At 52.1% G+C, this 23,189-nt stretch overlaps 8 protein-coding genes across 8 annotated transcripts; 4 read left to right on the forward strand and 4 right to left on the reverse strand.

Moving 5' to 3' along the window:
- Positions 1–635: 635 nt before the first annotated feature.
- Positions 636–1,623, forward strand: J4E88_008423 (uncharacterized protein; the record flags this gene model as incomplete). The annotated part of the gene is made up of 3 exons (XM_049402033.1): positions 636–822; positions 886–1,521; positions 1,586–1,623. The coding sequence occupies 3 exons, from the start codon at positions 636–638 to the stop codon at positions 1,621–1,623; spliced, it is 861 nt and encodes a 286-aa protein (XP_049252131.1).
- Positions 1,624–3,129: 1,506 nt separating this feature from the next.
- Positions 3,130–4,380, forward strand: J4E88_008424 (uncharacterized protein; the record flags this gene model as incomplete). Its single annotated transcript, XM_049402034.1, has 1 exon — positions 3,130–4,380. The coding sequence occupies one exon, from the start codon at positions 3,130–3,132 to the stop codon at positions 4,378–4,380; it is 1,251 nt and encodes a 416-aa protein (XP_049252132.1).
- Positions 4,381–4,828: 448 nt separating this feature from the next.
- On the reverse strand, positions 4,829–5,631 carry J4E88_008425 (uncharacterized protein; the record flags this gene model as incomplete). Its single annotated transcript, XM_049402035.1, has 2 exons — positions 4,829–5,332; positions 5,389–5,631. The coding sequence occupies 2 exons, from the start codon at positions 5,629–5,631 to the stop codon at positions 4,829–4,831; spliced, it is 747 nt and encodes a 248-aa protein (XP_049252133.1).
- An 825-nt stretch (positions 5,632–6,456) lies between these two features.
- J4E88_008426 (uncharacterized protein) lies at positions 6,457–7,565 on the reverse strand (the record flags this gene model as incomplete). Its single annotated transcript, XM_049402036.1, has 2 exons — positions 6,457–6,971; positions 7,025–7,565. 2 exons carry the CDS (start codon positions 7,563–7,565, stop codon positions 6,457–6,459), a joined length of 1,056 nt encoding a protein of 351 aa, XP_049252134.1.
- Positions 7,566–9,329: 1,764 nt separating this feature from the next.
- On the forward strand, positions 9,330–9,574 carry J4E88_008427 (uncharacterized protein; the record flags this gene model as incomplete). Its single annotated transcript, XM_049402037.1, has 2 exons — positions 9,330–9,402; positions 9,453–9,574. 2 exons carry the CDS (start codon positions 9,330–9,332, stop codon positions 9,572–9,574), a joined length of 195 nt encoding a protein of 64 aa, XP_049252135.1.
- A 447-nt stretch (positions 9,575–10,021) lies between these two features.
- J4E88_008428 (uncharacterized protein) lies at positions 10,022–11,794 on the reverse strand (the record flags this gene model as incomplete). The annotated part of the gene is made up of 1 exon (XM_049402038.1): positions 10,022–11,794. One exon carries the CDS (start codon positions 11,792–11,794, stop codon positions 10,022–10,024), a length of 1,773 nt encoding a protein of 590 aa, XP_049252136.1.
- Positions 11,795–13,602: 1,808 nt separating this feature from the next.
- Positions 13,603–14,796, reverse strand: J4E88_008429 (uncharacterized protein; the record flags this gene model as incomplete). The annotated part of the gene is made up of 1 exon (XM_049402039.1): positions 13,603–14,796. The coding sequence occupies one exon, from the start codon at positions 14,794–14,796 to the stop codon at positions 13,603–13,605; it is 1,194 nt and encodes a 397-aa protein (XP_049252137.1).
- Positions 14,797–15,585: 789 nt separating this feature from the next.
- Positions 15,586–22,636, forward strand: J4E88_008430 (uncharacterized protein; the record flags this gene model as incomplete). Its single annotated transcript, XM_049402040.1, has 2 exons — positions 15,586–20,910; positions 20,963–22,636. The coding sequence occupies 2 exons, from the start codon at positions 15,586–15,588 to the stop codon at positions 22,634–22,636; spliced, it is 6,999 nt and encodes a 2,332-aa protein (XP_049252138.1).
- Positions 22,637–23,189: the final 553 nt, after the last annotated feature.

Raw genomic sequence — 23,189 nt, forward strand, 5'->3', positions numbered from 1 at the left:
GCCAAAGCATTCACTGAAGTTCGGACCCCCGACTCTTCTTCACGACGCGTTCAACCACAGTATTTCTCTCCCCTCATCCAAGCCAACGCAACCCCATCAGCGCAAGAATCCCAACCATGCCTAGAGAGACTGCGATACCGACGACACGGCCTTCGGTATGGGACAGAGTGCGAAACAAGCGGTGGCCTCTGTTACGAACAAATTCCAGACTTTCGTTAGATGATGGTAGCGCGCGACCGAAACCAGGAGGGCTCAAAAGAATGCTGAGCTCACGTTTGGGAACGAGCGTAAAGACTCCACGGCCTCGATCATCCTGGGTATGGGGAAGGGGAACCGTCCACGGTGCATCAGAAGAAGCGGTACCATTGACTCGCTCGAGAATCTTCCTACAACGAACGACTTCAGCCACCACCGTGGATCGAATACGGCCGCCGAGTCACTACGTAGACTATAGTAAAGTCCCACGAGCTTGTGATCGCCGACGGTCTACATCGAGGAGTAGTATAGTGGCTCAAGCTTCCGAAGGAGTGACCCTCGCGACGGTTTATAGCGACGACGGTGAGCCCTCGGGACGCGAATACGACCGCCGGAACTTCAAAGCCATTCGAGGCATATCGCGCGCAGCCCTTGAAGAAATGGTACTCGATCTCGTGGATCCTGAGAGGAAGTTGTCCTCTGGCAGCTGTCGCGTAAGACATCGGACGGAGGGATCTTTCCACCACGCAGTATTCCTGAAGATTGAGCGCGATGATGAAGTTCCGCAGGAGTATGTTCTCAAGATACCTGCACACGGTGCACCAAAAGAGTGGGGTATGAACGATCGTATGATGTTGGAATGTGAAGCTCAGTTACTGAAGCATATCCGCCACCATACACATTGTCCAGTACCAGAGGTTGTCGCATACGACGGCGGCCTAAACAATACGATAGGCGCGCCGTACATACTCATGAAGAAGATCAAAGGTATAGCGGCGACGGATCTGTGGCTTGGTCAACCCTACAGGATGTTCAAATCTGACGATCTGCACCTTGAGGCCGACGACCCTTCGCCGGAGGTCGAGCAAAGGCGCGTTACCTTTCTGCGCTCTCTTGCGCAAGCTATGAGCCAACTTGCGACACTCGAGTTCCCATATACTGGTGTCCCTAGCTACGAGCATCCGGAAGATAAGAACCCAAAGTTCATCGCACCAGCATGGCGATGGCACTGCAAGATGAACATGGAAGAGCCGACGTCTTATGGATCATTTGCGTCCAGCGAAGCTTTTTTCGCTGCTGGCCTCGACAGGCTATGCGAGCCCGAGAGCCCTCTTGATAGCGATGGAATGACAGAGCTTGGCGTCCAGATAGTGATGAGGATCATACTGTCTTCGGCTCCGTTCAAGCCGTCCACGCCCTTACAGGGTGAAATCTCTCGGGCTGGGTACGGTAGCCACACCATACCGGTGCGCGAAGCATTTGTCATCCGACATGACGATCTCGACCTCCAGAATATCCTGGTGGATGAAGATGGTAATGTGACTGGTATTATAGACTGGGATGCTTGCGCAGCGGTGCCACGCTGCATTGGCTATACATCCATGCCTAGCTTTCTTCGTCGCGACTGGCTCCCAGACTACGGCTTAGGTCGGCTGCCACATATGACTTGGGCCATCGAGCGCTACCGCGAGGTATACACCCAGGCTATGGAGGAGCTCTGTCAGTCTTCGGATGTAAACCTCACGCGCAAGTCCGCGATGTATCAACTGGTGTTAGCGGCCTTGGACAAGGACTTTCGGTGTAGGGATGTTGTGGAGCTGCTGCTGAGGGAAATGCCTGAGTACAGACGCGTTGATGTGAATTCGTTTTGTCGGAGGCTGGGGCAGGGTTGGCCGGCAGCTGAAAAGGCGTTGAGGATGAAGATGGCGGAGTTGTTGAAGCCGGAGTGAAAGCGATCCGTATGTGCAGCCTGTATGACGTCGAAGGGTCTTCCAAGGGATTTATTACTTTATGGTATTCGAACCATGTCAATGCCATCTTGATCGTGATGGAAGATGGCCCCGAGATTCCACGTGCTGAGTCAAAACTGTCGTTGCTATGGGGTCTCTTATCGCAACGACCGCAGGCTTATCAGTGCTCAACGTCATCGGTACCGAGCACGTGCCGAGCTCTCACCCCTACGTCCCAACGTTCTTTCTTGCGCACAAACTTCAGCCAACGCATCGTCAGATCCGGCCCAGACACACCCCGCATCGGTGAGAGTCATCAACGTGCGATAATCGTATTGCCCCGCAACGGTCGCCAACAATCGATAAACTATGTCTGTGCCACGCTTAGGCCAAGTCGCGTTACGGTGCGACCAAGACGGATGGCGGCTGTCCAGCTTCTCAGCCCTATCTTACGCGAGCCTCTTCTCGTAAAGCTTACAGGCAGGATCGATCTAAGTATCTCACGCGGTACATGATGAGGCGATGATACATCAACAATGTACCCTTCGAGAAATAGCACTACCACACCTGCAGGTGCTGCCGTATCATCGCGCGTCCTTGTCCGGATGTAGTACCACTCGGTGTAATACAATGGGTATAGCACTACCCTAAGAGCAGATGCCGAGCTGGTGTTGTAACTCTTGGTTCTCGAACAGGTCTCGGCTCATAGTCATTGGGATCGGCTACCAATTAGGACGTGCTCGACTGCATTGGCGCACAACAAGTCAGGCATCGTGATCCGAAGATGGGTGTGCGGGAAAAGCAACGTTTGTTGATATAAAACAAACATATCGTGGACACCTTCAGATACGAGCACCACCCACCGACAGTCGCTTTCGCATTCATCTTCTTGCACCTATTGTGTGCTCTAATATCCTAATATCTAATGTTTTCACACGCAAAGGCAGCGGCTGCCTTTCTGCCATTTCTCTACTCAAACACCCTCGCTCAGGGCCAAGGATCATGGGGTCCAGTAATCGACTTTCCGATCATTCCCGTTGCAGCCTATATCGTTCCGGAATGGCCGACTCCGACTCGCATGATGGTGTATTCGGCATTCTCACCGAACGCCTTCGGGGGTGAACGTGGTCTCACTCAGTTCGCAGAGTACAATTTGGTCTCCGGACAGATGACTACTCGTCAGGTTGCTGAAACCAACCACGACATGTTCTGCCCTGGTATGAGCTCCTTGGCCGACGGAACATTGGTGATCACAGGAGGAAGCAATGCGGAGAAGACAACCATATACCAACCGGAGACAAACACATTCGCTCCCGGACCGGATATGAAAGTACCCCGTGGCTACCAAAGTAGCGCTATCCTCTCCAACGGAAACGTCTTCACTATTGGTGGATCTTGGAGTGGCCCAAGAGGTGGAAAGCCAGGAGAGATTTACGATCCAGTACAGAATACGTGGACACTTCTTCCTGGTGCTGCTGTCGAGCCGATGTTGACAACCGACCACGAGGGTATCTTCCGCGAGGACAACCACGCCTGGCTCTTTCCCTGGCGCAACGGCACTATCTTCCAGGCCGGGCCCAGCAAAGCGATGAACTGGTACTACACCGATGGCGAAGGAGGCGTCAGCCCAGCGGGCATCCGGGACGATGTCAACGACGCCATGTGCGGTGTCCACGTTATGTACGATGTTGGAAAGATTTTCACTGCAGGTGGAGCCCAGTACTATGATCAAGCGCCCGGTCTCGCAGTCGCGCACTTGATGGAGATCAACTACGTGGGCGCACCAGTGACAGCTGAACGAATCGCCGATATGCACCACCCCCGCGCTTTCGCAAACATCGTCGTTCTTCCTGACGGCAAGCTCTTGATCACTGGTGGACAGCGTTGGGCTGCGGGCTTCACAGACATCGACCCCGTCTTCATCCCCGAGATGTTTGACCCCGCAACCAAGACTTTTACCGAGCTACCTGCTGAAGCCATTCCTCGTAACTACCACTCCGTTTCCATCTTACTACCCGATGCCACCGTCTTCAGTGGAGGAGGAGGTCTCTGCTGGGATGACGGAACCGGTGGACCGTCCTATCACTGCAAAGACACAGTCGACCACCCCAACGGCCAGATCTTTACACCAGCATACCTCCAAACCGGCGCTCCTCGCCCGATCATCGAGAACGTTGCCAACAGCATCGTCGCCCCTGGCGGTGAGCTGAGGGTCAAGATGCAAGGTTCGGCCGACGGTGTGAAGTTCTCTTTCATCAGGATTGGAAGTGTTACACACAACGTCAACAGTGATCAGAGGCGAATTCCGCTCCAACCAAGGGTTGAGGGTGAAGAGGTCGTCTTGCCCATCATGAATGACTCTGGTGTCGTATTGCCGGGAGCGTGGTATCTCTTTGCTGTCAGTGCGGAGGGTGTGCCGAGTGTGGCTAGGACTGTGTGGGTTGAGAAAGTTTAAGTCTGATGGTTCATTTGATTGAGTCGCGATAGATGAAGATACCTAAGTAGATTCGTAGTAGTGTTAATACAAATTAAGATACCAAACCAACACATGTGTCAAAGTGTGAAGGATGGGCACTGTTGCGGAAGATTCGGCATCAGAAGCTCGTCGCTTAGTAAGCACTCCGAGTGACTGACATCTTTCGGTTCATACCAAGAATGTGAGAGCTATCGACGACATGAATTATTATTAACCAATATGTGAACCAAGACATAATGATCATTTGATCATTCATATGTTTCCGTATGAACGAAAGACTTATGAATTAGTCAGAAAAGAGTTCTTTAAATGGAGTTCTTGATGTTCTAAAGAGGTTATAGGCTGTTGACCAAGATACATCGCTGGCTAAAGCGCATTACCAAAATGACAACGGAGATGCTCGTTTTCATGCTTCTACGAAGAGAACCTACAGAGGTCCTCTCTCCACGTCCTTGTGTGATCCATCCACGCTTCCATCAGAGGAACCCCCTTTGATCGCATCTTTCTTCTCCTCAGCCTTCGGTGCCGGTGTTGGCGGCGGAATCTGCGCAACCCAGAACACCGGGTATCGCCGCTGAACATTATTCCCCATCATGGCTGTAACCAGCACAACGGTCGAAGACAGCAGCAATACCGGCAAGAAGTACCATCGCAGCGCCCAGATATGCTGGTCAACACACGGCATGAGCGCTGTTGCTCCAGCAGGTGGATGAGTCGTCTTAGTCAGATGCATGACAACGAGAGCGATAGCTGTGGCCAAAGCAGCTGCGAGCCATTGCAGTCGTGGGTAAGGATCTTTCTCGAGGTCGAACTGGAAGATTGTTGCTACGATGACTCCGACTAGGCCGCTGAAGAAGTGGCCGAAGATTAGGGAGCGTGGTTGCGAGAAGGGCACGTCGATGGCGCCGTAGCAGAGGATTGCTGAGGCACCCTAGGAAGATGTTAGTCCTCCTCAATATCAGATATACAAAGTGTCGGAGAACTCACAAATGAAGCGATGATTGGTGGTACGGCGCGACTTCTCATGTAGTCTGTATGGCCAAATATAGCGAGAATGACGCTAAGCCCACAGAAAGCGCCGATAAAACCCCAGACACAGACGACCCATGTGCGAGCAGCTGGTGCTGCTTTTGTTCGATATCCAAGCCAGTGGCTGATAGGTTGCGGAAGGCGTGCAAGACCACGCTGGATAACGCGCTCAACGGGCACAAGAGGATCCCATATCGGCATCGTGAAGGCGGAAGATGCCTAGTTTACGCACGCGGCGGCGACTACGACGTATACCCAAGAAAGACGATTAGATTGAGACAGTCGTGTCGAGGACTATTCGCTGTCAATATTAGGACGTAGTGGTAGCGATGTCAAGGAATGGAAATGCGGAAAGAGAGAAAGCTTGATGAAAGCATAGACGCGGTAAACAGAACCTAGAGAAGGGAATAACGACCGGTGGGACGTCACCATCGCGGATCGAGCCTGGATCATGCACCCCGGACTAATGGCGCGTGCCATTTTAGTGCTACTAATGACCGCGGCATCACGCTTTTTGAATTCACGATCTTTGTTGATGCCACCGTTTCTAGGCATGGCTGGTATGCGTCGACACAAAGACAACAGGACCTCTGGCCCTGCTGCGTCGCCTACAAACAGGCCCTGCAACAACAGCGAGGATAAACTCTGCACGAACAAACGCGCAAAAGGAAGGCTTCCGCAAAGTCCTGACGATGGTTTGCGAAAATGCGGAGTAAGCAGTTTTCTGTTAGTAATAATCCGAGATTTCGCAGAGCTTCGGGCGAATGTCGCCGAAGTGCGGCATCACCAAAATCTTACTCCTCACACTTTTACGAAGGTCGGTTCTCAGCTGGTACGGTCAGGATTGCTCGTATTAAGGTATATGTATTGTTGTTGTTGGATCGTGCAAAGAGACGATCTGTGCCTTCGTGTATTCCTCAAATCCGTAGAGTCCCAGGCCGGACTCTCAAGAACGCCAGAGCGCCGCGCTAAAGCCCAAAGATTTGGCATGCATCCCAGATAAAAGTCGTAACATGGTCGTCGCGATTAGACAGCCTGCCAGGTATTACTATTCGGATCCTTTAGCAGGCTACTGTTCGAGCCTTTGGTACCCAGTGCGGTAGCCACCGAGTCCACCCTAACATTTCCCTTCACTTTGGTACTATCCGCGTCATTACTATTCGTATCCTCTCCATCATCTTTCACAGTCGGTAAGCTCATATCAGCCACGAAGCTCGGTTTGGTGAGCTGGTGCTCCTTCAGTATGCCCATCTTCTTCAACCGGTTCTCAGCAGGGCTCTTGAGCCAAGGAAGCGAACTAGCGATAATACCGATTTCTTCCTCGAGTTTGGCCCAGAGTGAAGGCACGATGGTAGCTTGCATCACGTCGCCTTGGCCGAACGTGGTGAATGTTGTCATCTTGGCGCAGTTTATCGCGGTTGCGAGGAGACCAAGGGCCATGAGGAAACCGATGAGTATCTTCTCGGACTGGGAGCGGTTCAGTGTGCGGATCAGCCGGATTGGCATGAGTGAGAGTGTGAGATCCATGGCGATGTAAATGCCTATCAAGCGAGTTAGTTGGGTCGTATATGAATAGCACCTCTGGGGGTCTTACCAGCAATGACCCATCCGTAGATGACGATGGGGCCCAGATCCCAGCATTTGGAAGAGATACCGGTATCCCAGTTCGAGCTTACGGGTGTGCATTGCGCAAATTGGATGACGAAGTAACTCCATGAGATTGTTGTTTGTAGGCCCATGATGAAGTACAACGGCCATCGCCAAAGCCTTTCAGTCCCGAAGCGCAGCAGTGAGCACGCGACAGAGAGTCGTACAAGCCAGAGCGTAAGAAGCCATACAGTTTGGAGGGCGAACTGTAGTCTCAATGTCTGCTTGAGCGTCTCGGGTGTGAAGGATGCCGCTGGTTTGCCCCATCCGTATGCCGTGGATGCGATAGCCAAACATATGCCGATCAAAGAGAGTGGTTCTGCGACAACGATGATCCAGTCATCAAGCAATAGTTTTCCAGTCCTCTGTATCCGTGTGTAGATGCGCGCGATAACCAGGAAAAACGCGACGACCCCGAAAGAAACGACGGGTCCGAGATAGATGGCGGCTTTGTTGGAGTATGGCACCGCGGCCATAGGGTCGGCCATCGAGTGGTGTGGTGTCGTGGGGTTTGACCAGAAGGTGAGGATACGGAGGAGTCTGGGGTATTACAATTGTCTTGCACGCTACGTGCGACTAGTTGTCATGGGCTTCGTGAGATACTCAAGGGATCCTCGTATGCTGCGATTCTACCAAAGCTACACACCCGTCGACGGACAAGTCGTGAACGGAAGCCCCGGATAGACAAGACGAGAAGACGAACAGGCAAACAAGAAGCAAGAAAAGCCTGGATACCCTGGGCTTGTAGAGGTATTGAACAAGTTTAAACTTTCGCACCTCGGGATCCGGCTCATCGACGCTATATACGGACCGCTGCAAGCATCGTATTTCCCGCCATTCTGACATGCGACAGCGTGGACTGATGAGGCGCCCGGCCATATGTCCTGTGAAGGCTACCACCTGCAGGAACAATAAAGTTCGAAGCAAACCTTCCGTCCTTCAGCGCGGAGACGAACTTGCGCAATGCAAATGCGGTGGGGAGGGAACCGTTGCTTTGACACGGCAGATGGGCCAGGGCCCCTCAGGCATCCATCGTCGAATGTTGGTTGCGGATGAGCCGTTTACCACGCGACTGCTAGACCGATCTGGGGCTAGGCGCTCGCTCGGCTGGGTATAGTGAGGCTATCGCAAGCGGGTAGTCGCGTGGCATGATTCACGTACCTGGAGCTGCTGAAGCAATGGCTTCGTTTTTGATGGGTGCATCGCCCCTGAGTTGTTCAGCTCCGCGAGCAGGTTTATGCGGTAGATGCACGTCAACGGTGAAGGTTGCAAGTTTCGACCCCGGATTACTACTGTCGCAATCATTGCGACTCCAGCAATCAGATGAGAGAAAGATGAAAGACGAAAAACCTGCGCTGCCGCTTGCTACGCCTACTGTGTTGCAGCTGCGACAAGATGCACATCCCATACTCAAGAATCTAGCCATCGGGCTATTCATTCCCTTCGCGGTGATGTATTCCGGTAAACTAATCGGTTTCATCGCTGCGATACCATCGACTCTGGCCCTGGTCCAGCGGCAGTACGTGCGTACCGTGTCCGGCGCGGCCTCTTTGTGATCTGAGGATTCGCAGCTGAGCGCCGTCATTGGCGGCATTATAGGGGTCTGAGTCGCACAGCATCCATAAGGATGATCTGTCCAAATGCGAGTCAATAAGTTCGGAAGGATCGCATTGCGCAAGCACTGCAGGATGAATGAATTCTGGTTGTTGGGATCTCTTGGAGTTGAGGATTGGCCGCCACGACGGGCGGAAGACGGCGGAAGACGAGAACCTGGATGCAGACTGACTCGTATCGATAGCCCAGGGAACTGATGGCTCGCACATCGCATTCAGAACTTTGGTAGCATGCGAACTATGCGGTAGCAGAACCAGAGTCCCATATGCGCCATCCTTCTTGCATGCTGCAGGGCCGCTGGCGTTCAGGCTATACGAATGTCTGTAACACGCCAGGTCAGCCACCGCATGAAAGATTACTGATGGAAAGATGTAAGCCCAACTTCGGGCCTTCTTCTATATCCCTCATTCCCTCTCCAAGAATAGGAGTACATCGGTGTAGAACTCCAATGGTCGTAAGCTTGATGAGAAGCTTCCGCGGTATCTGATTGGTCTATGACATCATGCCCCTCACTTTAGCGCAAGCACGCAACCTGCATTGAAACTCTATCGCAAGATCACAACCGAACATTGATCATCAACCACATCCTAGACTCAATCCGTTACCCATCCTCCGAAAACCGATTAGAAAGCTTTGCTATGGTCGAATGTCCAGAGTGCGGTGCAGGGGCTGATTTGACGAAAGACGGTGCTTGGGCGCATTGCGCTTCCTGTATGTCAACGCCCCTGATTTTGTAGACATGCATGCTGAGTTGTTATGAGGCAACACGGTATTTGAGCCAGGAAAAGAAGGTAGCCACTACAAGGGCAGCGGAAGCGGGTCTGGTGACAAGGAAGAAGAGAAGAAGAGCGATTCGAAGGATGAGAACGTGAAAAAGGATTGAGATTAAGGGGACGAGCTTGACTTCGAGCGTGAGATGTTCAATATCGATGTACAGTTGTATATTCACCCGGTAATTACCATGAGTTGTACGCAAAGGCCGGATATGCTTACAGTACGAATGAAATCGCTAATGTAATAACAGACACACAATATACGGCACATGCGTATCTCGCCCGATGTCCAGCAATGGTACATGATCGACGAAGATCTCTTCTTGCGCCTATGTCGTCTTTATCTCCGTGATCCTTTCGCTCCAATGGAGTAGCTCGTACCTGAGCGATACGCTCTCGACGTAAGAAAACGTAGATTTATACTAGCCTTCCACAGCGATTCGTCTTGTCGGTGGAGACCGCAGATTTCCGCCGGCATTAGCTGTCTCAACATGATCTTTTCAACTTCGCTAGCAACTGTCAGTTGGTTCATTCCATCAGTGGAAAATACTGTATACTTACGCATTGCCCGAATCAGGTTTGTTCTTAACGTCATACCTGGTCAAGACCTCCTCGAGATAATCCAATACCGTTACCGCGGAGTACTGAGATGGGAACAGCTGCTTGCAATATTTTGATTGACAGTCGTGTCGGGTCTTTTGTCCGTGGAAGTACTGATCCTTTGGGTAAATAGAGGACACTTCACGCGATTTCCTACCGCCGACTCCCCCGCGTGCTTTTGCCGGGTCGTATTGGATGCGATATGGGCTAGAGAAACGACTGAACTCTGTCTCGACGACCTTTCCTAACCCGTTTACCCACATCGTAGTAGCTGCGTACCCAACAGTCTTACCGAATGTGTGTTCCAGCGCATTCATAGCGTTCAGTCGAAGTTCTTGAAACGTGATTGTTTGCTCGGCGAAAAGGGAACGGCCACCCGGTGTAGAGGTCAATGAACGGATCGTGACAGTGCGATCACCCCAATACGAAGATGTCTCCAAAAGTAAGGGCAGCACGCTGATGCGCAGGTCTTCCAAGGCGGTCGGATCGGCTAGGTCGAACTCCAGCACAACGCTGAGCTCTTGTGACTTCTCCAGCTTCCAATGGGGCGCTGACCACCGCAAAGGTCCTGATATCCCGTGGTAGTTTTGTCCAGGATCCTCGGGAGTTGTAAATGTACGACGTAAGATGCGAGCGAGTTTGCTAAAGTTAGCGAACGTACTGCGCTTCTCCCTCGAGTGAAGCAGCAAGGTGTACGATGCGGCTTGTAGTAAGCTTGCCCAACAGGTCTCATGAAGCCGCCTGTTGGCGTAAGTGAAGTTGACTGGCAAGCTTGTGTCCACATCAAGATCGATGCAGATTTTCTCCCGCTCACTAAGAACCTCGGAAAAGATCTTGGAGAGTATGGGATGGACGGGTAAGGTTAGCAAGGTAGGAGATGTCGGCTTTGTCAAGGTAAGGCACCGTCCACTATCCTCAGCGGCAAAACTGTAGATTTGTAGCTCGCGATCGGGTGCAAGTCGGCTTGGTGCGCCAGAAGGTAGTGCTTTACCCAGACGGAACATACCACCGGAGCCGTCATATTTGATTGCAATTTCGAGCATCTGACTGCGAGATGCCTTTAGCATTATTTGGCCTGCGAGAATACACCGCATGACCCGGGTCATCGCTGGAGGATTACATACATCCAGGGAAGCTCCCTTGGCTTGCAAGTAAGCGACCTCGATAGCGAGGCGGTGGTGCCAGAGGAATCTCAAAAGTATGCCGACCTCTAACACATCGTATGTGTACGGGAATGCACATCTATCGCGGTTCAAGGCCCACGGCCTACTCGTAATATCGAGGATAACTTTACGGATCCAATGAACCTGCGAGCCCACTCGCTGGAAAAATAATACAGCAATCTCATCCGCAGTTGCCTGACTACGATGTGAGTAGTGGTAGCTGTCCGGAGCTATGAGGAACTTGTTGTTGGCATAGAAAGCCGAAGCCACATCCGAGTAAATAGTCCGACATGTCAGAAGCAAGCTCTTGTGAAGCTGATGTTCTGGTTGGAGCGAGAAGCTTATGCGCTCGGAGCTATATTCAAAATGTCGGCGGAAAGTGACCTTGACGGGCTCGGAGAACTCGACGAGATACTCGAAGATCTTGTTGCGAAGCTCAGCGGGTAGAGTGACGAGGGAGTGTTTGCGCGGATCTGCCGGCTTCGAGTCGCCGCCTGATAGTGGTAAGGGAACTCTAGGATGAGCCTTAGTGAGGGCGTTGAGGGCAGTTGAACGCTTAGTTGCCATGATGATGGCGTTCCTTGATCTGAAGCGATGTGGTTGAGAGTCGTGGAATGCGTGTAAGGTGTCAGTCAAGATCTGCAAGTCCTTAAGTATATCCAGGGTAGAGAGAATACATGGGGCTATACGAAATCGCGCCACACTGCAGCCTTGAGTCTTTCAACCCAATGGACCGTGCCCTTTGTCTTCCGACGCAGATAGTGGCCCCCACGACTTCACTACCCAGACGAACGGGAACCCCGAGAATGACGTCACAACCACGAGAGTTTGGGAATACATTTCCCATTCTTGGATAACCCAAATGATCGTATGCCCCATGAGGTCGCTCAATCGAAGTGCTGAGCGGCGTTGCCCTGGTTATAGGAGGTGCGTTTGCAGAAGACGTTGCATTCGTACGTGAAGTCGGACTACTCGTAGCGGTGTTGTCGGAGTCTCGGTTACCCATGGCGTGGAAGTCAGAGAGTGTAGTACGCGAATGTATGCTGTAGGCGCATGTGTCGAAGCGACGAAATGTAACACAGGATGTAGTGTAGACCTTAAAAATTGTGGTGTAGAAGCCAAGAAGCGCGATGTCTTTGTGTTATTGATGTTGTTGTTCCGACTATGTCAGCACCTGCTCGACAACTTCAAAGTGAAGGAACATGGCTGCGGGTGGAGCTTTTAGATTTCCGGTGATATAGGCGACGAATCCAGCTCCAAAGCCGAAGAGATGTGTCGTCTTGCAGCGCCAAGCGTATCGGGATGAGGCGTATTTTGAGTCGAAAAACATGACGGCAAAGTGTGGGACCATGTGGTGGGCATGTATAGTCGTGGATCCGCGCGTTCGTTTCTCCCCGTTCTTGATCATGTGGAGCACGAAATAGAACTTGGTCTTTCCCTTTAAGATCTCGTACTTTTTTGCATGACGCCCCGTTGTGTACTTGAGTTTCGGCTGCAACGACTCGTGGTCAGACATCTCTCCGTCCATCATAATACCCTCATCTGTATTTTCCACCTCTTTCTTTGGCATCTTGTTGTATAAACGGCGTGTCATCTCTCTGCCGTCTGTCTTCAACATCGGGACGATGTCATGAAGCATCCGAATAAGATTGTGGCTTGAGGGCTTATCTTCCACAGGAATCTTCACATCTTTCGTTGAAGTCAACATCTAACTCGTCGTAGACATTGTTTACGCCTGGCACATGGGCGATGTCTCGCCTGGCATTAGTAATGGCGGCTGTGAGCGGGTGTGGGGTTCGATTGTCAATATCCCACTGGGGGAAGTATCCCGGATCGAAGTCGGTCAAAACGAGGGCCCCCCGACTTGCGCGCCCAGATGTTGCAACTCCATCCTAATCGATTGCACATGGGTAGAGAGCATCGCAATTGTTTGGCAGAAATAGTCTTGATCCTTAACCTTCTCTTGGAATTTCTCTAGCTCTGAGTTGCTGACGTTGGTAGGGGTCGTGCAGGTTTTCTGGAGGAAGCCGTGAAGAGCTGAATTGAGGTCCTGAATGTGCTGCAGCCTGGGCACGAGCTCGTTCTGGTAGATGACGGCAGCGTCCTTGCCGATCTGCTTCTTGTTGCACAAACAAGCAGACTGCCCGGTATCGCTGCCAGAAAGCCGAGTTCGTCGCAGAAGAGCTTGCCGAATTCGATTACAGTTAAAGTTTTTCACAACAGGCTATGCCGACAATGTAGCCTCGTCGCCTTACCAAGGAGAGGTATGCAAAAGCCAAGGATATACTGAAGCAAGCCTTGATAGAGCGAAATACGTCAATGTTTTTAGTTACTAGTGAGGAAACAATGATGGCACACCCATGTAATGGCCAGACTTAGTACGTACACTTTCCGCAGTACCCACAGTCCTCAGCAGAACACGCAGTGTAGTCTGGCTCAGAACCCGAGTCGTCGTCGTAGCCACTGCCAAACCCATACCTTGCATCAATATCGACACCGCCATCATTGTATTCGTCCTCATCAGAAGCATCATCCTGAGGAACAGAGGCACCGAACTCTGCCTTCTCCCACCTGTCAACCAAGTCTGTAGGCAACGCGTGTACGCCGTCGCCGTACTGTTTTCGGACCTCTAAGCGATCCGCTCCGGGGCAATACACTTCGAGCAACTTGTTTGTACTGTTCTTGGCGATGTCAACAATCTCATTGAGCAGTGTTGCGAAGCGGCGGATACCGTCTCTATTCTCTCGGACCCAGGCTCGCACATCGCTCTTGACATCTTGTACCTGTATGTCTTCGAAAAGGCCATGGCCGTCGTGGTAGGCAACGATGAATTTGGATATCTGTTTCATCCAGAGCGCCGGGTAGATGTCGGTCATGTCGATGGGTTTCTTGTATTTGCCTGAGCGTGTCTTCAGGTCAAAGATGGAGTGATGCGGTACTGTAGATCCGCGGTGTTCGATCTTGAGCTTTTCCGGCTTACCCATCGCGTTGCTGGGCGAACGGCCGATGGCTGCTTGCTGGAATGCTTGCAGAAGCTCATCTTGGTCCCCAGCAGTCTGTGCGGGCGCGACATCACGGACTGCTAGGGAGTCATCAATGTAGCCGTCGCTTTCGAAGCGTACAAGACACTCCAAGCCGCCAAACTCATATCGTGTGATGCGCTGGTGTGTCTCAGAACCCTTAACACTATGCTCCCATGTGGTGTATGCTTCTGGAAACGTATGACCAAAGCCTCTGATATCCTTGATAACTTCTTTGGGGTCGTTCTCTTTCCGTACAAAGAAGACAGTCTCGCCAATGACCTCGATATTAAACCGAAAGGCTTTGTCGACACCGCGAGCGAAGCGCAGGAGGTTGCCAAGGGTGCTTCCGCATGCGAAGACATCGGTGTTCGTAGCGTCGAATTCGGGGTCGGTCTCTGTAATAGCATGTACGACGGGTGCCATGGGGAAGTCGGGATACTTTGCAGCATTGGGGTCGCGAAAGTACTGTCCGTCGTCTTCTTTCAAACGCTGTGGAGCTTGGAGTGGTGTCCAGCGAGGAGGTTTACCTAAAACTGTCAGTTCCATCTGGTATGCAGACTACAGCAAGATGAAAACGTGCAAAGTGGGCGGGCTAACGTCCATGTAGGCACAAAAAGAAGCCTTACCTGGAACGACGATGGTAGGTACCTCGTCATTGAGCCAGTTGTACGACGCGACATGTTGGCAATTCGATATCTCCGCCGAGTCGATTGATTTCAGACTCAGATCGGAGCTGCGAAACACTTTCACAGGGTCTCCAAGCGGATGTGTCTGGAGATCCAGTTTTGGCTGCTCTCTGTTCTTTGCGAAGTGAGGCGCTCTTCCTCCGCGGCCTCGCCCTCTGCGTGGAGCCCAGCCACCTCTGCCGCTGCCTGAAAACGAAGCCATATTGCGGAAATGTACTGACTAGTTTCGAAATTGTGAATTGCGAGGCTGAGTTATGCGCTGGATGGAAAGCGACACGCCGGCTTCAAGTATGGCATGCTGCCTAGACAAGGCTGAGTTCGTGTGGCGCTGTTTGCTCAACATGCAGGTCGCACAGCGCATGCCTGTAGGCCTCAATTCGTCCAGAGCTCACCAGAACATGCAGGCAGACAAAGATTGATGCCTCGCCGCATAACAAAGCGTGAGTCTCTTCCAATCATTCGCACAGCCCGTTATCAGAGAATCATCGCGCATGCGCTGGGGTCTGGGTGCGACCTCCCGGCTACCCATTCAGCAACCTCAAAAGAGCCAAAGGCCCCCTTGAAGAGCGATAGAATATCGGCAGATATCAGCTTGTCTTGATAAATCTATTTTCAACAGTTAATACTTTACACGTGACAAACCTCCTTCATGGCGGACCAGGACGCCGCGAAGCGTGCCACAGGGCTGACGAAGCTCTTCAACGCTATCATCCACGGTCATCGCGAGATTAAGACAGCGGGTGATAGTAATCGATTTCTGGAGGCGTTGTGTGCTCAGGAAGACGCGTCGAAGTGTGTTGAGTGTCTGATCGCGTCTTCGGCAGGGCTAGCGGCCGTCGGCGTTGCCTTCCGCACCACCGGGGACAGCGCGTTCCTCAACGGTTGGGCAACCGCCGCCATCAATCATCTGGCCCAGCCATCTGTCAAGCAACTCTACGGCGGCCAGTTTCTACAGCGCGTCCTCGAACAGATCGTCCAGCCTCCTACATTCTGGAACACCTTTGTGAACGCGCATGATGGTCACGTGCTTTCCAGCGATGGCACTCGCGCGTTCGCGTGGCTGCTCCTCGAGCTGCTATACAGCCGCTCTGAGGAGATCCCAGATGTGCGAGACGTCGCAGAACGCGTCACGAAGCATGGGTCCTTCATCGATTCAGATTCGCTGGATATTCGCAACATTGGGCACAAGATCAAGCATGTCCTAGACAGCACATTCGACCAGTCGGTCGATGGCCCAGGCGGGCGACACGACAACGACTTCGCGCAAATCCACAAGATCAAGCTTTTACCGACGCCAGACGAATTCGCATCTTCCGAGCATCCATTCTACAGACGCGCTGATTCCATCGTCTCTGTCACCCCGGAGAGCCGTGGTCTTACCCATGTTGACAACCAATTTCGCTTACTCCGCGAGGATCTTCTCGGGGAGCTACGTAACGACTTTCAGATTGCCAGTGGTCAGAAGAAAGGTCGACGTAAAGTGGTTCTCGAACACCTGCAATATGCCGGTATCGACTGCGGACCAGAGGCGAAACCCAAGCCTTGCGCGCTGCAACTTCTTTGTCCAGACGACGTTCCTCAGCTGCGCAACGTCAAACCCGCGAACCGCAAGAAGTTCCTCGCCGACAACAAGAACGTCCTGAAGCATCAGTCACTGGGCTGTCTCATCAGCAACGGTAACATTGTTGCGTTTGCAACTGTGGACCGTGATGAAGATCTCCTTGCGAAGCAACCTGCTGTTGTAGTGCTGCGAGTGGCCGACGCCAGCTCGTTTGGCAAAGTGCTGATGGCATGCAAGCTCCAATCTGACCTTTGCTTTGTGCAGGTAGATACTGCTGTATTTGCGTATGAGCCTGTCCTGAAATGTCTTCAGGACCTGACTGAACTGCCACTAGAAGACCAGCTCCTTAGTCTTACGCCAGACTCCGCGGAAACCCCGTCCGGCATCCAACCGACAAAGACTGTCAACGCCATTCGCGACCACTGGGAAGAGGACCTTCAAGACATCATCGGAAGCACTCATCCAATCAAGCTCGACCAGGCCCAAGCAGAGTCACTGCTGACTGGTCTTGTAAAGAGAGTCAGTCTGATCCAAGGCCCACCAGGTACAGGCAAAAGTTTCATCGGAGCACTCATCGCAAAGATATTGCACGATCGTACCAATGAGACGATGCTCATTCTCACTTACACGAATCATGCTCTGGATCAATTCCTGGAAGATATCCAAAAGGCTGGCATCCCTGCTAGTTCGATCGTGCGGCTGGGATCAAAGTCGAATGCCAACACTCGCGCACTGACCATCAGAGAACAACCAAACAACTACAAGATGACGGGACAAACATGGACCATGATTCAAGATCAAAAGTCTGAAGCGGAATCTTACCATGACGCACTAGTCAGGAGGATGACATCTTTTACGTCTATGCGGCTCAATGAGCAGATGCTCCTAGACTACTTAGAGTTCTCGGATGATTCAGAATACTTCGATGCGTTTGTTGTGCCCGACAATAAAGACGGTATGACAGTTATGGGGAAAAAGAATAAACGCATCGACAAGTACTACCTAGTCAGGAGATGGGTCAATGGAGAAGACGCTGGCATCTTCCTTGGTCATGCGATGCAAACATATCCACACGTTTGGAATGTTCCTCCGCAGATCCGTCTTGGACTTCAGGCGCAGTGGAACAAGACGATACTTGAAGAGCGGGTCACCGAAATAAGCACACTTGCCAACAAGTACAACAAATGCTGTGCCCAGGTCGTTCGACTATTTCGCGAGAAGAACTTTCACGTGCTCAGTCAGAGACGCATCATCGGATGCACTACCACAGCAGCTGCTATGTACACCGAAGAGATCCGCAAGGCCTCACCAGGCATTGTTCTGGTGGAAGAAGCTGGAGAGATCCTGGAGAGTCATGTGCTTACAGCTCTAACCCCAACCACGAAGCAGCTCATCCTGATCGGCGATCACAAACAGCTGCGGCCAAAAGTCAACAACTATGCCTTGACTGTAGAAAAAGGAGATGGCTACGATCTCAATGTCTCTCTGTTCGAACGTCTCGTGCTCAGCGGAGTTCCACATACCACGCTCAGCAAGCAGCATCGTATGCGCCCGGAGATCTCGTCCCTCGTTCGGTCGCTCACATATCCGGAATTGGAAGACGCAGAGAAGACTCAAGGTCGACCGAACTTACGTGGTCTTCAAAGCAACGTTATATTCGTGTCACATTCGCGCCCTGAGCTCAACGCGGTACAGATTGCCGACGGCCGCGATGGAGGTGCTAAGTCCAGCAAGGAAAACTTGTACGAGGCTGAGATGGTGCTGAAATGCGTGCGGTACCTTGGTCAGCAGGGCTACGGTACGGAAGACATTGTGGTGCTGACTCCTTACCTGGGTCAACTATACCTGTTGATGAACACTCTGTCTAAAGACAATGACCCCATTTTAAACGATCTGGATTCCTACGAGCTCATCAAAGCGGGTCTAATGACGCCGGCTGGCGCGAACATTTCCAAACGCAAGCTTCGCATTTCAACTATCGACAACTATCAAGGTGAAGAGAGCGATATCGTAATTGCATGTCTCACACGCAGTAACGATGCTGGGGATATCGGTTTCATGTCGTCTCCTCAGCGAGTCAACGTGTTGCTATCACGAGCGCGAAACGGTTTGATCATGATCGGCAACGCAGACACTTTTATGAACAGTCGCAAAGGCAAGGAAGTATGGGTACCGCTTATGGACCAGCTGAAGCGAGACGGCCATGTCTACGACGGCTTTCCTGTCAAATGCGAGCAGCATCCCGAAAAGACCGCGCTTCTAACCGAGAAAGAACAATTCGATACGGTGTGTCCAGACGGCGGCTGCTCTGAACCATGTGGCAAACTACTCAACTGCGGACTGCATGCTTGTCCCCGTCAATGTCATCAGTTGCAAGACCATTCACGAATGGATTGCAATGTCATCATCTCCTCAACATGCCCTAGTAAGCACAAGACCACTCGAAAGTGCCATGACAACGCGCCAGCGCACTGTCGGAAATGTGAAGCCGAAGTGCGAGCCAAGGAAAAGAAGCGGCAACGCGACCACGAGCTAGACGAACAACGAGAGGCCAAACAACGTGCATATGCCGCTCGTTTAGTCGAGATTGAGGAAGAGATGGAGCACCAGAAGCGCCTTCTGAAAGAGCAGGCCGAGGAAAGAGACCGCCAGCAAGCGCTGGAGCAGAAGAAGCAAGATCTTCGCAACCTGCAGGAGAGGGTCAAGAAATCCAAAAACGCTCCAGTGCCAGCACCTTCGACATCTACTACTACGCCGGTCCCACCATCCGATACTGCCAAACAACAAGGCAATAAACCAGCGCCAAGTACAACGACTGATCACCGTGACGATACCCCGACCAATGACGGATCCACGTCGTCAGATTCGGACGAGGACCAGCCTGATTGGGACAAGAGTGAAGCCAGAGATGATTGGGAATGGCAGAAGAAATTTGAGGGTGCGGAAAACGAAGCTCTCGACTCTCTGGTACCTATGATAGGGCTAGAATCCGTCAAGCAGCAGTTCCTCGCGATCAAAGCTAAAGTTGATACGGTCGTACGTCAGGGCGTATCACTTAAGGGGGAGCGTTTCGGTGCTGCCCTGCTAGGCAACCCTGGAACAGGGAAGACGACTGTGGCTAGGCACTACGCTAAGTTTCTGGTTGAGGTAGGAGCTTTGCCTGGTGGCCATTTCATTGAGAGCTCCGGATCAGCTCTTGCGAATGACGGCGTATCCGCTTGCAAGACCCACATTGATGACATACTCCAAGCAGGAGGTGGTGTATTCTTCATCGATGAAGCGTATCAGCTGGTATCTGGAAACAGTCCCGGCGGCAAAGCAGTGCTGGATTACCTGCTCGCTGAGATGGAGAATTTGACTGGCAAAGTCGTCTTTGTTCTCGCAGGCTACCACAAGCAGATGGAAGCCTTCTTCTCCCACAACCCCGGCATCCCGAGCCGCATACCAATCCGAATGGAGTTCCAGGACTACGAAGACCGCGAGCTACAGCAGATCTTTTGCCAGTACATTGACAAGAAGTATTCCGGACGCATGAAGATTGAAGACGGAATGAAAGGCCTGTACGTACGTATCGTTGCGCGGCGCATCGGTCGTGGTCGCGGCCGCGATGGCTTCGGTAACGCCCGCGAAGTCCAGAACAAGATCGCACAGATTACCGAACGCCAGGCCAAGCGACTGCGCAAAGCAAGAAAAGCCGGCACGATGCCGGATGACTACCTTCTTACCAAGGAGGATCTGATTGGTCCGGAGCCTTCGTCTGTGCTCAAGAATAACGCGGCGTGGTCAAAGCTACAGAAGCTCACTGGCTTGGCCTCAGTCAAGGAGTCGGTACGAGTACTTCTCGACGGTATACAAACCAACTACCAGCTCGAGCTGAAGGAGAAGCCCATTATCCAGTATTCACTAAACCGTTGCTTCGTCGGTTCCCCAGGAACTGGAAAGACCACCGTAGCCAAACTCTACGGTCGCGTTCTGGCCGACATTGGACTTCTTTCGCTTGGCGAGGTCATCGTAAAGAACCCAGCAGACTTCGTCGGGAACGTCATAGGAGGCTCAGAAGCCAACACCAAAGCCATTCTGGCTTCCACAGTCGGTAAAGTTCTCATCATCGATGAGGCTTACATGCTTGCTAAAGCTAGCGGTCCCAACGGCGGCGACCCTTTCAAAGCCGCAGTCATTGACACCATCGTTGCCGAAGTTCAGAGCACCGCAGGCGAAGACCGATGTGTGTTGCTGCTAGGATACAAAGACCAAATGGAAGACATGTTTCGAGATGTCAATCCCGGCCTTGCGAGGCGGTTCCCACTCGAATCCGCGTTTGTGTTTGAGGACTTTAACGACACTGAGATCCGTCAGATCTTTGACTTCAAGCTCAAGGGCATTGGATTTGATGCGAAAGACCAAGCCAAGAAGGTAAGGTGGCATGTCAACTTTGATGCATTCTCACTAACACATTTCGTTCTAGGTCGCCATGGAAGTCATTCAACGCGCGCGCAATCGTCCAAACTTCGGCAACGCAGGCGAGGTCGATATCCTCCTGGATCGCGCGAAGGCGTTACATCAGAAGCACATATCCTCGGGCAAAGTCAAGCAATTTGGCACTTTCGAAGCCGTTGACTTTGATCCTGATTTCGATCGCGGTACTCGTGCAGCCACCGAAGTTTCGGCTCTATTCCAAGATGTTGTAGGGTGCGAGGATCTGATCAAGCAGTTCCAGGGTTACCAAACCACGGCTGCCAACATGAAGGCTCTTGGAATGGACCCTCGAGAGCAGATACCTTTCAACTTCCTCTTCAAGGGTCCGCCAGGTACCGGCAAGACTACTACGGCTGCAAAGATGGGCAAGATCTTCTACGACATGGGCTTTCTCAGTCAGGCGAAAGTGGAAGAATGTTCCGCTACCGATTTGGTCGGCCAGTACGTTGGGCATACAGGGCCGAAGGTTCAGAAGCTCATGGAGAAAGCCCTGGGTAAGGTACTTTTCATCGACGAAGCCTACCGTCTAGCAGAGGGCCACTTCGCCACCGAAGCAATGGATGAGCTAGTCGATTGCCTCACCAAACCCAAGTATGCGCAGAAACTCGTTGTCATTCTGGCCGGTTACGACAAGGATATTGACCGACTGATGAGTATGAACCCCGGACTTACCAGTCGCTTTCCCGAAACAGTCATGTTCAAGCACATCGACCCAGAAACATGTCTGAAGCTCCTTGTCAAAGTACTATCGGATCTGCAGAAGAAGAAGAAAGCGCCACTCGATCTCTCGATCATCGATCCGCCATCATCGCAACTACGCCAGCAGCTACTGGACCTCTTTGGCAGGTTATCGGTCCTTGAGTCCTGGGGCAACGCTCGCGACGTCAAATCGCTCGCGAAGAGCATGTTTCAAGCACTCATCTCTACGGCCGTGCCTCCCATCACTAGCCTCGTACTCACTGAACCTATTATCATTCGTACTATGGAAGACATGATAGGCGAACGTTCACGGCGGCATGCCGCAGCAGGCACGAGCCGGTCAGGAAAGCGAATGCCCAATCGCCCTATGCCTCCACCACAGACGCAGAACCCGACGCCACCCAGTGCGCAAGGCTCAAACACCTCGACAAATACCGCAGCCCAACCACCAACAGCCGGCACCAATACGGACAAACCGGAAGACGAGAAGAAGTCAACGGAAAAGAAGACCGAGCCCGCAACAGAGCCTGAAGACCCGTTCGCTTCCATCTTCAAAGTCAAGCGCGACGCAGGTGTTTCCGACGAAGTATGGGAGCAGCTCGAGCGCGATAAGCACGCCATGGTGGCCAAAGAAAACGAATACCGCCAGCTTCAAGAAGACAAGCGCCAGTATGAGGAGCAGATCAAGGAATTCATACGTGCCGAGAAGGCAGCTGCCGACGAGGAGGAGCGACGTATCCGCGAGCAAGCGCGTATAGCAGCGGAACTAGAGAGACGACGCCGCGACGAGGAACTGGCAGCCGTTGAGAAGGCGCGACAAAAAGAGATGGAGAGGCAGAAGAAGCTGAAGGTAATGGGACCATGTCCGATGGGGTACATGTGGATCAAGCAGCATAGCGGGTATAGATGTGCGGGTGGGAGTCATACGCTGTCTGACGCCCAGATCGACGCGTATTGTCGCTGAGAGAGAATGTGTCTGTTTTATACAGCAATGCAGAAAGTTGATTGCACAATTCATATCGTTCGTTGCCAACCGAAAGTAATACAAGAGAACATCATTTCTCATTAATTATTCCTCCGACCATTCACAACAATATTACCCCAAATATCTATCTTCCTCAACGGAACACTCGCGACATTACACTCCTTCGCCAAAGCCGCAGCCGAACTCACACCCTGCCCACGCTTATCCTCAAACTTGTCCGTTCGTGGGCTATCCGGCCACTGGAAAGTCACCATAATATCGCGACTAGCAGCAGCCAATTTACTCGCTTCCATGAGCCCGTCTGCCCTGTCTCCACCCGCCTCTCTGCCAAATCCAAATCGCTGCGGCGACAACGGAGTATCATCTTGCGGCTTGATACTCTGCCCGTAGAAGACCAGCGGCAAGATACTGTCTTTCCAGATTGGCACGCTATGCCGTCTTCTCCAGTTTGTGATATTGACCCAAACGGAAAGAATGCATGTAGCAACAGTAAGACAGATAGGAAACAAAAGCCATTTCAACCGCATCTCCA

The sequence above is a fragment of the Alternaria novae-zelandiae genome, assembly GCF_023758075.1.
Source record: "Alternaria novae-zelandiae strain BMP 2774 chromosome Unknown scaffold_19, whole genome shotgun sequence".
NCBI lineage: Eukaryota > Fungi > Ascomycota > Dothideomycetes > Pleosporales > Pleosporaceae > Alternaria > Alternaria novae-zelandiae.